Genomic DNA, 16,694 nt, shown 5'->3' with positions numbered 1-16,694 from the left:
AAGGTTTCCCAAACAAAGTTTTTCAATAACTTTAAATATTTTCAAAGACACCAAAAGCTATTATTTTTAATAGATTTTCTTTCAATTTTCTCAGGATGCCGAGGAGTTCAGAGACCTCATCAAGGTCAGTAAGAAACAGCTGTGAAAGAAAGCATGTCTTACAGTAGACTCCTGCTTCACTGTCTATACATTTACACCTTTATACTAATTAGTATTTGTTTTTGCTTTTGCGTGTGGGATAAAGGCTGCAGTTGGAAACCACCCAATCCAAGATGTTTATTTTAGTGCCAACACAAAAAAACTGATGGTTCGACTGGCTGACAGCTGTGACAGGTAAAAAAACACACACAGGCACAGACAGTGCTTCCTAAATCCATCACTTGTGTCTTACAGCTTTGCTTGTGACCGTGCTTATGTGCTAAATGTGTGTTTTCTGCAGATCAGTGCTAACCAGTCTGAAAGTTGATCCTGTTGCTCTCAAAAGCAGTGAGACAAGTGGAAAGGTCAAGGGACTAATCATCACCATGAAAGGTAATCAGAGTTCAAAACCAGTGAGACCAGGAAGGTGGGGCGGGAGGTGTTGATCATATGCAGTATTTGTAGTGGTACGTACCACAGATACAACATGCCGTCTTTAAGGAAATAAGAGACAGTTATTTGTTGCTATAACTCACATGATAAACCCTTTATTAGTTTCACGGAACGTTTCATGCCCATTAGTCAACACATATGACATTTTGACAGAACATTGTTGCTACTGTGGGACCCTGCATGTGGGAAAACTACAAGCCATTGTTAATCAAATTGTCATTCTTTATCTGCCAACAGGATCACCGGATGACCAGCCTGGATATGACTTCTACTCCAGATTCTTTTCTCCATGGAACGGCATCCCTGAGGATCCCGTCACTGGTAGCTATTGCTGCTACAACTACTGCAACCGCCCCAGTGACCACACGTTCAGTCTTTGTTGGGTCACAGGAGTGGTTCTCAAACTGTGGGGCGCGACCCTCTCGTGGGGCGCAGGGGGAGATGCAGATTCTTAAAAAAACATTTGTTTTTTTAAAGACTCCTTTTAGACCTTTATTATTCCTACAGTGGGGGAATTATTCTCTGCATTTTACCATCCTTTGTAATTAAGGAGCTTTGCACTGCTGTGAAGCACTGGGGCTTCAGTGTCTTGCTCAAGGACACTTCAACATGAAACTATAGGGAGAAAACAGGGACCCAACCGGCTTCCTGGGTAATCTTTTTTGCCAAATATGAGTTATTTTTTGCACACATATAACTTTATTTGCAGTTTTAAGAAAGTGATTGCACGTTATTAGTTTTTGTCAGATGGAGCAATCTGGTTTACCTGAAAAGGATTTCAAGTTTCTTTAATCTATTAATTAAAAAAGCACGGATGGAGGAGTCTTAAAAAGTTGGACCAGTTTGTTCCAATGTTTTTGGAGAGGTGGAGCCGAACATTTTGCTTTCTTCAAAGTGGGGCGTGACAGAAAAAGTTTGAGAACCACTGGGTTAAAGAGTGTTGGATATTGTGTTGCAATTCGACTAAATGTACAGGCATTTTCTAATAATCAAGTAATCCAAAACATTTGAAATAAAGCAACAGGTACTGTCAAAAGTACAAATACAGGTAGTGTCACATGGAGAGCGCTCACGCAGTAAAGATGTCTTTTGTTTCCCTGCAGGTTCTGCCCACACCGTGCTGGGCAGCTACTGGTCTAAGAAGCTGGGAAAGACTAAAATGCTGGGTAATTAATTAAACTTATTCCTAATTGATTTTCTCACTATAAAACAGATACCGACACTCATTTTATCCCTTCTGTGTAGCTTACCAGTGCTCCAGTCGAGGCGGAGAGCTGGAACTAGAAGTGAGAGACGACGGAAGAATCAATATATCTGGGCAGTCCGTCACTGTGCTGCAGGGAACTATCACATTATAAACAGTCACTTACAAGCTCGGAGGGTTGGGGGTGAGGAGTCATTATGTATCCACACACAGGGTTTGTGTTATATGATTAAAAAAATAAAAAGCCAACTTCAACAAAGGGGTTATTGTCCAGACTGATCACTCTAATACTAAAACATCACTAACCATAGAAACATACTACGGGATGGAAAACACATCTCACGTTTTGATAGTATTGGTATTATTTATTTTCTTAAAGCAAAAATCAAACAAAGACCAAAAATGCAGACACAAAACATGTAAAATCAGGAGGTTGTATCGGTTTTCCAACATGCACAAATAATTCAAAACGTAAACACTAGTTAAATTATCACAGATCAGCAGCGTTAAATCACTTGAGAGCAGAATTTATTTCCTTCTAAATTGTGTTTTCCTACGTATTCCTAGAGTTGTGACAGGTTATCATCCCAGGGAGCTTCCTTTGTAATCATTCTGTCTCCGTACAGCTTTACGTTTGCTCGTATTTGGTTCTACGCAAAAGAAAGCAAAAACTTAGTTCTGCTTTAGCTTTTTCTGTTACCAACAAACTGATGAATAAAGAAAAAACTAATTATTCATAAACACCAGTTTTTTGGTTTAAATTTCGTACTGTTGGAGGTCAGTGTGGTCCATTCACAGATTAAAACAGTACTGATGATGCAGTATTTCTATACTGCATTAACATATATTTTAAGAATGTATGAAGTCCAGTGATGTACAGTTCAGCCACTAAACAAGACATCAAACACGGCAATCACCTCATCTTTTCTACAATACTTGACACTGCAACAAAAGACATTGATTTGATCTATAAAACTAATTAAAAAATCAATTAAATTTACTGTAATACAGTTCACTTTTCAGTTTGATGTCTAAAGGTTTCATCCTTAAGACCGTTTCAGTTGTCTGATCGACTTTTCTGAGCTCATCCACCTGTTGTAGCTGAGTAACATGAACTCTAAAGGGTTTCTTTCTCCATATTACAATTCAGTGACTTTCAGTGGTGCGTGTAAATGCATAGAGAAAGTACCAATGTACCAGTGTATCGATTGAGGTATTTTATCAAACTTACCACAGTTTAATTTATTCCTAATTGAGGTGAGATGCACGGGACCATAATGCACCAGTGACAGGATACAGTACAATTCTGTGGGCAAATATTTTAGCTGTTCAGTGTCTTGTGTTGTTTCACCAAATATACATTAAATATTCATACTTTTAAAACTGTATATTAAATGTGTTGTATTTATAATTTATCATCATTAAGACTTGCAACAGTGGCCTAAATACCTCCAACAAAGGTTTTGAGGTTCAGTCTGGAGATAAAGTGAAGAGATGATGGGGTAAAAGGAAAAGATGCTGAATGGTGCAGGTTTAAAATCAGTCCATTAAAACACTTACCTAGTGTGGTACAGATCAGAGACAGTGTCCCTTCTGAAGCCTACCGGTTCTTTAGGTGTCTAAAAGTATAATCTGTATCACCAACTACAGGCCATCAAAGGAGGTACACACAATAATCAGAGGTGGGGCTTTAACATGAGGTGACAGACAGTGACTGTAGGCTGTAAATGCCACTAAGACATTTTTAGAAATATTATTTTTTCCAAAGATGGCCCGGACAGCAAGGACTTCAGTGCAGTTTGCAGATTGGCATAACATCTCTGCCCTGATGAGGTGATCCACAGCTGCTGGTTGCTCTGCTGTTAGAGACAGACAGGTGACCTGAAACACCACGCGGCTTCATAGACTCGATCACAGGGACATGCTCGGTAAGGCCTTGTGGGCAGCTGGGGGGAGCTGGATAATGTGAAGTAAGGGTTGAGGAAAAGCATTAATTCTCTATGCATTATGTAAGATGCAAGAAGAACAAAGGTTAAGTCATTAAAAAACAGCTTGGAAGCAGTCTTGTAGCGTCTGCCGGCATTTGCAATAAATTACAAGTGTTAATGCAAACAGTACTCCCATTAAAGATCATTTTGTAATTAAAGGATATCATGTTCTCTTGCTGCAGGTGGTTGAGTAGCTTCTCCACAGGTGCGTAGCGTCGTAGCGTTGTGATGGACCCCACCATCAGCAGCTTGTGTTTAGCCCTGGTAATAGCTACATTGAGGCGACGCCAGTCTTTCAACAGTTCTCCTAACTATGAAAGGATCAGCAGCAGAGAAGTAGGCCAGGGTCACTGGTTTATTTGCTTGTTCACTGATGTAGAGATTGAGGCTGAGAGACGAGAAAATGAGTAAAAAAAAAAAAAAAAAAGGCAATGGTAGAGAAACACTTACATTTCCTTCCTCTGCAGTGCTCCTGACAAAAGAAAAAATGATCAGACTTTTGTCCCGTCCTTGGTATCTATCCACTGTATTCACCTCCACACCAGTGAACACAGAGGACTGCAGCAGAGCAGAGATACTCTTTAACTGCTGCCTGTAGGGGGCAATAACTCCTATATCACTGGCCTTACATCCTGCCTGAAAAAAGTAAAATAAGCAGGAGTTAGTACAATAACTAGCACCACCAATTATTCCTATATACCCCTAAGCTGTATCAAGAAAATTTGATGACTATCAGAATTAAGTCAAGAATTTAAAAACCCACATTGTTATGCCATAAATAAGCAAGCATCAATCATGCAACTGATGTACCTTCAAAAGCAGTGAAAGTAAGCGGTGTATGAGAGCAGCCTCTGTGTGGTTGCTAACGCCTCCCTTCTCCACAGACTCTAGTGCTGGCACCTAAAGGAGAACAACAAGATGTAGACCAGAACACCTCCATTGTCTTACTCACAACAATCAAAAAACTTGTCTAAACATTGACATGCACTTTCAACCAACCATGGAGCAATCAAGGAAGCAAACAGGGCTACTGGGCAACAATGTGGCATGTATCCAAGCCAGGTCGTGCTGTGGATGAGCCTTGGAGTAGGAACTAAGCTCCGACTGAACAGAGAGCAGGAAGGGCAGGGTGAGCAGGGCTGTGGCCGTCCTCTCGGATCCACACTCAAGCCGGCCCTCGTACATCAGGGAGTTACTGAGAGACATTATCTGCCTAAAAACACAGAGCACACACAGTTTATTATAGAGTGGTGGTCCTTTTGTTGTGCTTGTGGATCACAGTTCAAATGCAGTTTGAATGGTCTAATGGATAAGCTCATGATGGTGTCTGTGTGTGCGTAGGTGTACCTATTCATCCGGTACTGTACGTTGAGATGCACCACTGCTTCACTATGGAGCTCTAGACGCTTAAAAAGACTTTCGTCCATCCCAAGTGACCTAGAGGAAAAAGAATAATTACTGAACTGATATTTCTATTGACGTTATTTTATCTTTTCATTAATAACCAAAATGACCCTGCATTTCCTTTACATTTTAGAAGTTTTACCCTCATGAAGACAAATAACTACAATAACTGCACTGAAGGAATACTTCACCTTCATCATGCCCATTTGACATGACTTACTCAACTCAGTTTTTCTCACATGCATCACAGTAAACGGAGAATCCAAAAGTGAAAATGGAAAAATTGAGGTCTGGTTTAACAGAAAAACTAAATCAAACCTCACGCAGTATAATCAAAGGATCGTTTATCCCATCGTACGCTCAGCATTTTCTACTACTTAAAAACAGTCACTCCTGTCTCATGCTTTTGTGGGTGCAATGCGGGTCTGGGTATATAGCTAAAGTCTTGTTTTGCTGTTGTTAAATCTGGCCTCTATTTACTTAAACGCATCAAGAATTTAGTCCACTCTCATATTCTCCTTTGAGCCTTGACTTATGCAAGAAAAAAAAGAAGATATTTAATTTACATTTGAAAAAGGTGAAGTGTTGCTTTGATTTGATCATTCTATCAACATATACCTCATCTCCACATACACACTGTACCTTGCCTCCTGATTTTGTACTATTGGTGGCAGCTGTTGGTGATCTCCCACCAGGACAAATCTCTTGGCATAGAACAGCGGTCCCAGACAGATCGGCTGGCTGATCTGTGACGCTTCGTCTACGATGCAGAAATCAAACCGGTGACGTGTGAAAATGGGATGCTTGATGCCCATACAGGTGGTTGCCACTATGAGCTAGACAGAGAGAGAGAAAAAAAATCGTTTTTTATTGGTAAGATATTACCTAATTTTATACAAATGTTGCTAAGTTACAATATTAACAAGTTTTGTGATGCAGAAAAAATAAAATAGTGAAAAAGCTGATTTCAGTGTCTATAAATCAGTCGAAGTTGTTGCAATTATGATATTCCACAAGCTAACATTTCACCTCCTTGTTATAAAGCTGTTCTAACTCTGACAGAGTGTGAAGTCCCTTCTTTTTGGCACTTTCCTCTGTGTAGGGCAGGATGTCTGGATGAACCTAGAGAGGCCAGCAGAAAACAGGAGAGGAATCAGTCAGAGGGGAAAAAACAAGAGTTGAAGACATTGGATATTATAAAATGTTAATTTATTTGTTCAACTATTAAATAACTCAAAACTACAGATTAATCCAATGCCTAAACGGTTATTGTATTCAACAACATTTAATAGTGATTTGTGCTTTAATGCAAATTACCACATTTTTACAGAAAATATAAGTTACAGTTTAAAATAACTGTTTTAAAACAGATGTGGGAAGTGAATGCTTATTTTCTATGCTGTACTGAACACATTGAATAACATAAAAATATAGTGCACCTTCTGCCCCTGCCCAAGACGCAGAAATCCAACCCGGAAGCGCTTAAGCTTCAGCAGGATGTTGTCAACAGCAGAGTGGGTGTAGCTGGTCAGCAACACGCTGAACCCACATGCATGAAGGATGCGAACCTGAGAGAAAAGGTGAAGAACAGACAAAGAACAAGAAGGAAAGAGCACCGTGGAGAAGAGGGGGTGAGAGTTCTGGTCTCACTTGTAGTAGATAATGTTCATCTATGAGCATGGTCAGGAGTTTACCAAGGTGCAGATGGTTGTGGTTTTGCCTGTGCCTGGCATGCCAACAATCAGTGTGTAGTCTTTAGATAACAACACCTTCTTCATGGCCTGCTTCTGGGGTTTGTTAAGACCTGAACATACACACACAAATGCATGAAACCCAATGAACAATAATGGGTTTATTGATAGAACATTTTTTATTATGGATTTAAGTGTGAAACTACAACCACGCAAAACTTCATTTGTAGTATTGTCCCACACAGAAATAGAAAGCAGAATATGATTCAATGAAGGAATGGAGATAAGAAAGAAAATGAAACAAAGGCAGAGTGGAGAAAGCTTTGTTACCTTTCAGGATATTGGCTACAGTGTCCTTGGCCTCTCTTGGCAGGACAGAACTGAGGTTGTAAATAAACTCTGGAGGACGAAGGTCAACAACCAGCTCCCTCAGACGATCACTGCACAAATACAAAATGTTTGAGGCTATTGTTTAATTTGTTATTTTCCTCCGCCCTTCTTCCATTAGATATATTTTATGCTACTTTGCATTATTGCATTTTACTGTAGATACCTCTCCTGGCAGTTTTCCATCAGCCTGGAGAGATTGGTGAGGTGAGTGCTGAGGCCCACCACACCTTCATCCCCATCCAATCGAAACAACACACCACTGAACTTGGACAGGTCTCTATAAAACACATTAATCAACAAAGCGTGTGTAAATCGAATGAGTGACTTCAACTGAGCAGCTGGTAAAACTAGCAGTCCTATAGTTATCTGTTGGTTAAAACGCTTCAGATAGCAGTCACATATATTTGGGTTTGTTCTCACCTGTCCAGGGTGCAGCTGATTGATGTCTTGCTGACCTCACACAGGTATCCTGTTGCTAAACCAACCAGTTGACCTGTCTGGTCACTGACAACTATGCGGTCCCCGCTGTCCAAACCCCTGCTGGCCAAACCCTCCTGTGGCCCCAAGCTGCTTCGCTGGAAACGATGGAGGAAAACCGCTTCAGACTGCACGGTGACTGGCCCACTGACCAGAACGTTCCCCACACAGCTCCCATTATTCTCACTAGAAACACAAGTCAGATCAAACAAGTACTGTGTATTAACTGTTTCATACAGTATGAAGGGGCTTATTCTTTACGCACATTTTTGTATCCAATATTGGATTTTACTTTACTGGGAGTGTTTACATGTCTGAATTTGAGAAAAATGATTTTTACCTCTCCTCAACCGTCTGAAGCCACACACGCTTTCGGCCATTCTTGGCCTCCATGCTGGCGGCCTCAAGGTAGCAGAGCAGCAGCCAATGTGAGAAATAGCTTAGTTGTGGTGAGATCAGGTGACCTGTCTCCTGCTGTAGGAAGTCACGCACAACATCCTCGCAGTCGTCTGCAGCACTGCCATTGACCGCCCTGGAGGACGGGTGTTAAGAAAAAAGGAAAGAGAGGAAGTGGTGAGAAAGTAGGACAAGATAGATAGAATGAGTTCAATGAGACAATTTAGCAATTTAATCTCACCATTTCTGTATTTATAGTGTATTGTATACAAACAAACAGTTCACTAATGAATTGAATAAAACTCCTAATGTTTTTATGGCTGCAACAAAAAGTTACCTCTCATATAAAGCACAGTTTCTCTTCTGAGGACAGTACTGGCAGGTTTGTCTGTCGGTCAGGATGTCAGGAAGTTTAGACAAACGGCTCCGCTTGGCTTCTTTCTCCACACAGTTGTGAATGTGATGAACCAGCGTGTTCCTCAGCTTCAGCAGCTCTGAGACAAACAGAGTTCAGCAACAAATGTGATGGCAGAGATGCTGCTGTGAAAGAATGTAATAAGACAACGCTTCTTCTTCTTTGGTTTCATTACAGAATTGTGTTGTGGTTCAAACATACACAATTTAGTTGGCAAGACAAGATTATATAGGTTAATAACAATATATACTATATCGATTTATCATCCAAGATATGGACACAATAGAATAAACAGCAGGGTTTTCACAAGAATTATTCAATTTGCACATTTTTGTTAAAGTTGATATTTATTATTTTGGTTGTGTTTTTCATGTTTTAATTATTTAGAACATTATATACATTGTTTTACATTCCAACTCCTGAATATCATTAAGAATTAAAAGTTAATTTCTCTTTTAGAGGGTCTAATGTAATTTTAATATTATTATATCAGCAGCCCAAAATGGTCTGAAACAAAATAGCATAGTGCAGATATTTCTGGGACAATATATTGGCCTACTGAATGACTTATCCCAACAGGCTTTATATTCTATAATTATTAATAATATAATATTTTGAAAAAACATGTTGATAGGATTGTTTAAAACTGTTGTTGGCACTGTTCTTGTGGGAGCACTGTACCTCTGCGGTCCATGTGGCTGGCCACTACAGGGTGCATGTTGCCAGTCTTGAGGTAAAGCAGGAGGCCAGCTTCAGAGTTGTATCTCTCCAAGGTCATCAGAGAGTAAAGAATCACCTACACACAGACACACACTTGTATTTGGACAGCTTGAAAGTCGACTTGTTTTAATTTGCGTAAAGTGTCAACCTGGCTTTTCCCTTGACATCACCCGTCTACGTGTGCACATCTACCGAGTTGAGCCCACAAGAGTCCACTAACCTGACTGCGATGTTCTATTGAGTTTGACTCCTTTCCAGTTTTCAGCTCCAGGGGTACAGTCCTCTCCTCCAACGTCTTGTGACTGCCGCTTCGTGGGTTTTGAATTTGAACCCGCGCCGTTACATCGATTTTCCCTTTCAGACCAAATCTCGGTGACCACACGTTCTCTTCTATGTCTACCAGGTCTGCTACAGTAACAACAGTTGAGGAGTCCTGGCATCTGCTCTGAGGTCTGCTGTTGCTGAGTTCATCAGGAGAGAGAGAAGGACATATAAACAGCTCTTTAAAGTAACGAAAACCGCATTCCCACTGTTTTAGGTAATTACACTTTTGATATTTGTTACACAGATTAATACAAGATATGGACACAAAAAAAACAGGTCAAACGGCTCATGAAGTTTCGTTTGCAAATCTTTAGCCCTCAGTGTGTATACATACATCTTTAAGGTGATGGCTTTTGGTGTTCGGGAGCTCAGGTACTCCTTTGCCCAATGTTCCAGTGAGGGCAGATAATCATGCAGTTCCTGCTTCATCTCTTCCTGGGTCACACCCAAACTGTACCTAGAGATTAATGGACAAAACACAAAGATAATAATACAAAGACTATGCACACAAACATGAAGGGGACACGTCAGATGAAACACATTGTTAACCAGAAACATTCCCAAATATTTACACACATGAAAAGGTGTGTGGCACCATGTAAGGACAAGGTTGGGGCACGCAGGTAGTGTGCAGGAGATTGGATTAGCGTCGCCAAATACATTTTTTATCTCTTTTTTTTTAACACATATATGTGCAGTACACCACATGGACGAGCCTGAATGTTCCTATTGTTCTGATTATTTTAGCCTACTCACAATATTGAATCTAATGAGGGAGGGTAAAACCCAGTGGCGGGCGTCAGGGCCTTCTAGGCCTTCTATGACTTCAGGCTTCTTGTTTGGCTTCTTGGGACTTGTTTAACAACATATTTTATCCAATTACATTTCACTTCTCTTCATCTATGTAAAATTAGCCTGATACATGGAAGGGCCTTCTCGAGACCCTGATGTGTGATTGGTCACATGGCCCACGTTACTATTAACATGTGCTGTGATTGGTCAGTGAAGCTAGCGTCTCACCTAGAACCTAGAACCTACTGATGACCCCTTACCCACAGAGGTTTATGTGTGTCTGGTGAGTGAAATGCTGATTATGTTAGTTGTTTTTTTTACATTTACAGTCATATTTAATCATAAACTAGCCACGGCGCTTTAGTTTATGCTGCACCTGGGGGTGCTGGTACTTTGAGAGCGCCCGTGCCCGGACCTCGCCCCGGGGCCGTGGATTATTTGCTTGCTGTGACTTCTCTCCCCGCCGGGGAGGGGCGCGGCACCCTGCTCCCGACACTGTTGACCAGGGTGCACTGTCCTTAGTGCCGCGTCACCAGGACGGGGATCGGCCCACGTAAAGGGTGCCAGTTGTCTCCGGCGATGTTGGCAACCCACTCGACCCGTCTTGAAACACGGACAAAGGAGTCTAACGCACGCGTGAGTCAGAGGGTCTTCAGCGCTTAGCGCACACCTCGCTCACGGTGTCTCCTTATTTTTCCTCTCTTGTCGTCATGTGGAGCGGCTCCGCGGGTCAGTCCCCTCGCCCCAAATGCTCGTGGCGGAGCGGGTGGTGGACTGTATATGAACGCGCCGTGTATTGGTCTGTGACAGTAACTCCAGGGACACTCTTTTCCCCCAGTCCACCCGTGATGTGGACTGGCACTCATTGAAGGCCATGCTCTAAAACCATGGCCCGCCACTGGTATAACCTAACCACTTACATGTCTCCCAGGTACTGAGGACGGCACAGGGCATGGTCAGCCATCTTAGACAGCGTCTCCAAAGAAAAATCTTTGGCTGTTGCTGCTCTCTGGAAGACTTCATGGACTATGGTGCCGTTCAGCATTTGCTTTGAGCCCCCATCAAAACTCTGCATCACGGCAAACAGAAAGAACAGGAGAAGAATAGCATTATGTGTTAGTGTACTGGTCATTTCATGATAAAATAGGAAAAATACACAATCAACAAACATGTAAACAGGTACTGATATTATTTGTATTCGTCAAGCTTTTTACCTTAAACATATCTCCCAGTACGGCACGTCTCATGCAACGGATGGAGTTAGAGATGCTGGTACCTGAGATAAGACTATCAGGTAGTAAAACCAGGAAGCCCTGCTCCCTGTCCACTACCCAGGATCCACCATCAGAGCAGCCCTCAAGATGCACCACATCACCACAGAAAACAGGCGTGATGTCCCTGGAAATACACAAAGAATAATCATTTTGTATGGATATAAAGACAGTGACACAAACATGATGCGTAATGAAGACAAAAACCAAAATACTGTACATAATGAACTTAAAAATTCCACGCCACATTCACAAATCCGGGCATTGTAGGAAGAAACTTGATGTATACCACAATTAAAATAAGTAACTGAATAACAATGTAAACAGGACAGATAACCATAAAACAGGGAATATTACCATCCATCTTTCAGCAGACACGTTTCAGTTGGATGTAGAGATTTGAAGCATGAGATGGTCAGTGTTTTGAGGCCAGGCCTCTCCTCCACATCTAAAACCCAGTAGCGGTTGTTTAGGCCTCCAGAAAGGATCACATGGTCTGGCACCTTACTGTTTGAACAGAGAAGACATATTATACATGAATGGATTATTACATTTTTTAATTCAACTGCCACGCATTATTTCTAAAAACCTGAATAAATGTTAACACCTGCCCACATGACAGCAGCTCACTGGTGACCAAGGTAGGTGCTTGAAGCTACATGTACTCTAATAAGCTCTCATATTTGAGTTCAGCTTCCTCTTTTATTATTGACATTAAAAATTTGATCATCGCCTGAACTCATCAAACTAAGCGACACAATTATCCAAGCCAGTGTGTTCATGTGTCTCTCACCGTGGTTTTTTAGATTTATCATCTGTGACTAGACCTTCACTATGATCCATCTGCTCTGTAAACCAGCTCTCGTCCAACATGTCCTCCCCAGGACACAATGACGTCATTCCTGTTTTATCTTTTGTGCGAAAAGAAAAGTTAGCGGGGAAAGAAAAAGTTGTAAAATAAAGCTGCATGTATACGGTACTAATATATTATTAATAGCATGAGTACCTCCAGCTCGGTCCTGATCCGAAGAGGTGACATTTTGTTTGTCTACATTTGATGAGGTCATTGCTGTTACTGTAGCTCCTTCCTTTTCACCTCTCTTCGCTGCAGGTATGATAGTTTGAGCACTAGGTTTGTGCCTGTGAGCAATAAGAGGGTGAGCTTCTTTAACCTCAGTTGCTTTCTGCTCTGTTATCACAGTAAAACCAGAATCCTTCTCATATTCATTTCTCTTATCCTGGTGTTTTCTTTGTTCCCCAAAAGAGTTTCTGTTGTCAAAGAAGACCACTTCAGTGCCTCTGCTGTGACTCTCCGACCTCTCGGACTGACCCTCTGATGAAAAATGAGCCGTCTTCAAAATGCCAATCACAGGCCCCACTACTGTTGGGCTGAGCACAGTTCCCTGTGCCTGTATATTGACATTTCTTTGTCTCTTGGCATTGTGAGACTCTTGAGGGCTGATGACTCTTTTAACGGAGAGAGAACATCCTTCTTCCCGCTTGGTTCTTCTTCCCTCTTTGGTCATAACGCTCCGGGCACTCTGCCCTTTGGAGCGGGGACTACGACAAATGGGGGACAGTTGCCCGAGCCTCTCCAGGCCCGCCACCTCTCTGCTGGACTGGCTCAGTCCACCTGGATTTCTGTCAAAAGAAGGGGAAGCAAGCCTAATCTGACTGCTGGGGGTCTCAGGGACAGAGAAAAGGTCAGGCGAGGAAAGCAGGACATTTTCAAGGTCACCAAGGACACTCCTCTTTAAGGGGGAATGGGGTCTGAATGCAGAGATTTCACCATCTTTGATTAGAGGTTCAGTCCTGGCGAGCGCAGCTCCAGGAACTTTTGTGGAAGTCGACAAGGCCTACAACAAAAACAGTAAAACAATAATTTTGATACATTACATAAAAGGAAAAGTTAAGAAAATAGACAAGCAAGTAAATAACAAATGATAAACATAAGTAAAACAACAATATGATTAACTCAGTAACATCCGTGACCAAAGCAACTTAAAGAAGTGTGTAATGAGTTTAAAAAGACACACGAAAGAATGTGCTGCCCGCACAAGCGAAACAAAGATGTCTTTTTAAAAATAGCACTATTATGGAAATGTACAGTTATAACTTAAGTTATGTATTGGTATTATTAATTCATGTGATTGTTGTTACCAGGTGAAATTAACAATATATATATATATATATATATATATATATATATATATATATATATATATATATATATATATATATATGCCTCTATCTATTTGGCAAATACATGCACATTACTAATAATTATCTCTCACATTTTTTAAAATCTTGTTTTGAAATGATCCATAATAAAGTTCTGTAATAATATCAAGTTGTGGTTTTGAAAGTCCCATCAAGGTTAAAATGCTGCAAATAAAGATCAAAAAGTACCTTTTGAAAGGAAGAGAAGGACGAGATGATCTTCTGCCCCTGCAGGTCAGGTGTCTAACAGAAACCACAAAGCAAACATTTAATAGCATTTCACTGGTGCCATTTGTCTGTTGTCCAAAGAGACACAAAGTTAAAACAGAGCAGCACGTTTTACATTTAACACCGTAAAGAGGAACAAAAACCTCACAACAAGGCATCAACAACCAAGCATTGGTCAGCAATGAACTCCTGATAACAGACATTATCATTCAGACAGCAACATTATGGCGTGTTTAAAACCTCTGTTGTGTGAAACGTCTCAATTTAAATGTATGAATAAACTTTTTTTATTCCCTTAATATAAATTCATGAATCAGAGACTGCGGACACTGCGGTCAAGTGAGCCCACATCCGCCGAGTGAGCCTCAATTGCAATTCTGAACGCACCTCGACTCAAGGTGTTACGGTACGGGGGTGGTAGACAGCGCAGAGAAGCCAGAGAAGCCAAGCTCAAATAAAATTATGAGATTCATATTCAAACGGCATATCCTTAAACTTATAAATTAAAAATACAACGCAGTCTTGTTCAGACTGATCCCTGCTATGGCCATGTGTATGGCTTTGAGATTTTACTGTCACAATTTCCAATATTCAAACGGCTATAAAAGCAAATCCTTAAACTTGTTAAGTAAAATTACAATGCAGCCTTGCTGACCTGTCATGCACATGTGTATGGCCTTGAGATTTTACTGTACAGTTTTGGTGAAAATTGACTTCAAAGTCAGCTTCAATGACATAATGATATTCATAATGTCACAATTTCCAATAGTCAAACGGTTATAAAAACAGATCCTTAAACTTGTAAAGTAAAATTACAATGCAGCTTTGTTCATGCTGACGTCTGTCATGCACATGTGTATGGCCTTGAGATTTTACTGTACAGTTTTGGAGAAAGGTGACTTCAAAGTCAGCTTCAATGACATAATGATATTCCTAATGTCACAATTTCCAATATTCAAACGGCTATAAAAACAGATCCTTACATTTGTAAAGTAAAATTACAAAGGAGTCTGGTTCAAGCGGACCTCCGTCATGCACATGTACATGGCCTCAAGCTTATACTGTACAGTTTTGGAGAAAAGTGACTTCAAAGTCAGCTTTGAACAGAAACTGTGAAGTAATGATATTCATAACTTCACAATTTCCAATATTCAAATGGCTTTAAAAACCGATCCTTAAACTTGTAAAGTAAAATTACAATACAGCTTTGTTCATGCTGACGTCTGCCATGTGTTGAGCTTTTACTGTACAGTTTTGGAGAAAAGTGACTTCAAAGTCAGCTTCAATGACATAATGATATTCATAATGTCACAATTTCCAATATTCAAACGGCTATAAAAACAGATCCTTAAACTTGTAAAGTAAAATTACAATGCAGCTTTGTTCATGCTGACGTCTGTCATGCACATGTGTATGGCCTCAAGCTTTTACTGTACAGTTTTGGAGAAAAGTGACTTCAAAGTCAGCTTCAATGACATAATGATATTCATAACTTCACAATTTCCAACATTCAAACGGCTGTAAAAACATATCCCTACATTTGTAAAGTAAAATTACAATGCGTGCGGCTCACTTCACCGCAGTACTGCGGGCATAATATACTATAACAGGTTTAACCGTTAACGTTACACGTTGTCATTACACTACCCGATTAAATCCTCGTCGTGCTGCTGCTGCTGCTGTAGAAAAACAACGAGGTGAGCGAAACCTTCAGTACTCACCTTGGTTTTCATCAATTTGGTCCTGTTCATGGTGGCAGACGAAACCACCACAGGTGCGTGTACTTGTGCGCGAGGTGACGTTACATGAGCCGTTTATTAGCGATACCTTTCAGCCCATCAAACACGGTGTCGTCACCTCACCGGAACTAGTTGACCGACACAGATATCCGAAGAGAGCATAGTCTGCTTCGCTTTGAACGACTCTACAGCTCCACAACCAGGATATTGTTGATTTATCTAATGCGGTTAGCTATCGTTAATCTTCTGTGAAAACTACCGGACTGCTTTTAACGTTTGAAGCCCTCTTTTTGATCCTCAGTCTGTCCCCGTTTTCAAGATGTGGCGCCAAAGTTTAGCTTCGCGCAACGGAAATTACATCGTTGCACTTCCGCCTAAGCAAGAAAATAAAAGTGTACGATGTGGTTGAATGTAGACTTTAGTGATATGAATTTATCGCAAATGATTAATGATTAATTCCTTATATAATTCAGTTTTATGGATAGTTAAGTGTCAAGTATCATTATTTTAACTAGAAACTATTTGTAAAAGAGCTATTGTGATCAGTTTTCACTTAAAACTATGTACTAAACATTACACTAGTCTAGTAATGTTAGGCAGCTACTGTTTATTATTATGCACTATTTAACGTTCACTCAACCTGTATTACCTAACTTATCATATGCCTTTTGTAAATTATGTTTATAGTTCCTGCTTATAGTCTACCTACATTTAATGCACAAATCAACCTGTATAATATGTACATATAACCTTAATTAATCAATCTGTATATTCCATACTTATATATTACAGTTTCACTTGGAACGTTAACTTATTTTCTGTATATTGGTACTTACTGCTATTG

The 16,694-nt window shown here is 40.5% G+C and overlaps 2 protein-coding genes across 5 annotated transcripts in view; one reads left to right on the top strand and one right to left on the bottom strand.

The window, feature by feature from the left end:
- LOC137792265 (phenazine biosynthesis-like domain-containing protein 1) overlaps positions 1-2,003 on the top strand; it is a 5,844-nt gene extending 3,841 nt beyond the window's left edge. For both annotated transcript variants that reach the window (XM_068587984.1, XM_068587902.1), the window contains exons 5-10: positions 95-124; positions 245-333; positions 440-531; positions 829-912; positions 1,695-1,757; positions 1,837-2,003. In XM_068587984.1, the coding sequence (XP_068444085.1) occupies positions 95-124; positions 245-333; positions 440-531; positions 829-912; positions 1,695-1,757; positions 1,837-1,949 (471 nt within the window). In that variant the 3' untranslated portion in view covers positions 1,950-2,003. The remainder of the gene's footprint in view (positions 1-94; positions 125-244; positions 334-439; positions 532-828; positions 913-1,694; positions 1,758-1,836) is intronic.
- A 1,465-nt stretch (positions 2,004-3,468) lies between these two features.
- dna2 (DNA replication helicase/nuclease 2) lies at positions 3,469-16,187 on the bottom strand. Of its 3 annotated transcripts, none has more exons than XM_068587387.1 (25): positions 15,833-16,187; positions 14,073-14,126; positions 12,670-13,519; positions 12,457-12,574; positions 12,021-12,170; positions 11,607-11,790; positions 11,313-11,461; positions 9,935-10,057; positions 9,497-9,737; positions 9,238-9,352; positions 8,479-8,635; positions 8,086-8,277; positions 7,689-7,931; positions 7,432-7,545; positions 7,209-7,318; positions 6,882-6,991; positions 6,627-6,755; positions 6,217-6,309; positions 5,830-6,023; positions 5,131-5,220; positions 4,783-4,996; positions 4,594-4,683; positions 4,234-4,419; positions 3,948-4,094; positions 3,469-3,760 (listed from the first exon to the last, which is right to left on the bottom strand). In XM_068587387.1, exons 1-25 carry the CDS (start codon positions 15,860-15,862, stop codon positions 3,707-3,709), a joined length of 4,137 nt encoding a protein of 1,378 aa, XP_068443488.1. In that variant the 5' UTR covers positions 15,863-16,187; the 3' UTR covers positions 3,469-3,706. The 3 variants fall into 3 exon arrangements, with proteins under 3 accessions (XP_068443488.1, XP_068443578.1, XP_068443663.1); XM_068587477.1 differs by having other exon boundaries at positions 9,497-9,731; XM_068587562.1 differs by lacking the exon at positions 15,833-16,187 and having other exon boundaries at positions 12,670-13,304; positions 13,453-13,519; positions 14,073-14,099.
- Positions 16,188-16,694: the final 507 nt, after the last annotated feature.

Source organism: Clinocottus analis, unplaced genomic scaffold, assembly GCF_023055335.1.
Source record: "Clinocottus analis isolate CAN_PGR_092001 unplaced genomic scaffold, fCliAna1.0.p SCAF_1, whole genome shotgun sequence".
NCBI classification, from domain to species: Eukaryota; Metazoa; Chordata; class Actinopteri; order Perciformes; family Cottidae; genus Clinocottus; species Clinocottus analis.
This window is presented reverse-complemented; position numbering and strand designations above follow the sequence as displayed.

What these genes read in the sequence shown, in the direction of transcription:
- dna2 (XM_068587387.1), bottom strand. Translation starts at nt 15,862, where the DNA reads ATGAACAGGACCAAATTGATGAAAACCAAG. An exon ending in AACTGTGCTTTATATGAGAG is followed by an intron (nt 8,278 to 8,478) that starts GTAACTTTTTGT and finishes CCCGTCCTCCAG; the next exon opens with GGCGGTCAATGGCAGTGCTG. An exon ending in CTTCAGACGGTTGAGGAGAG is followed by an intron (nt 7,932 to 8,085) that starts GTAAAAATCATT and finishes TTGTGTTTCTAG; the next exon opens with TGAGAATAATGGGAGCTGTG.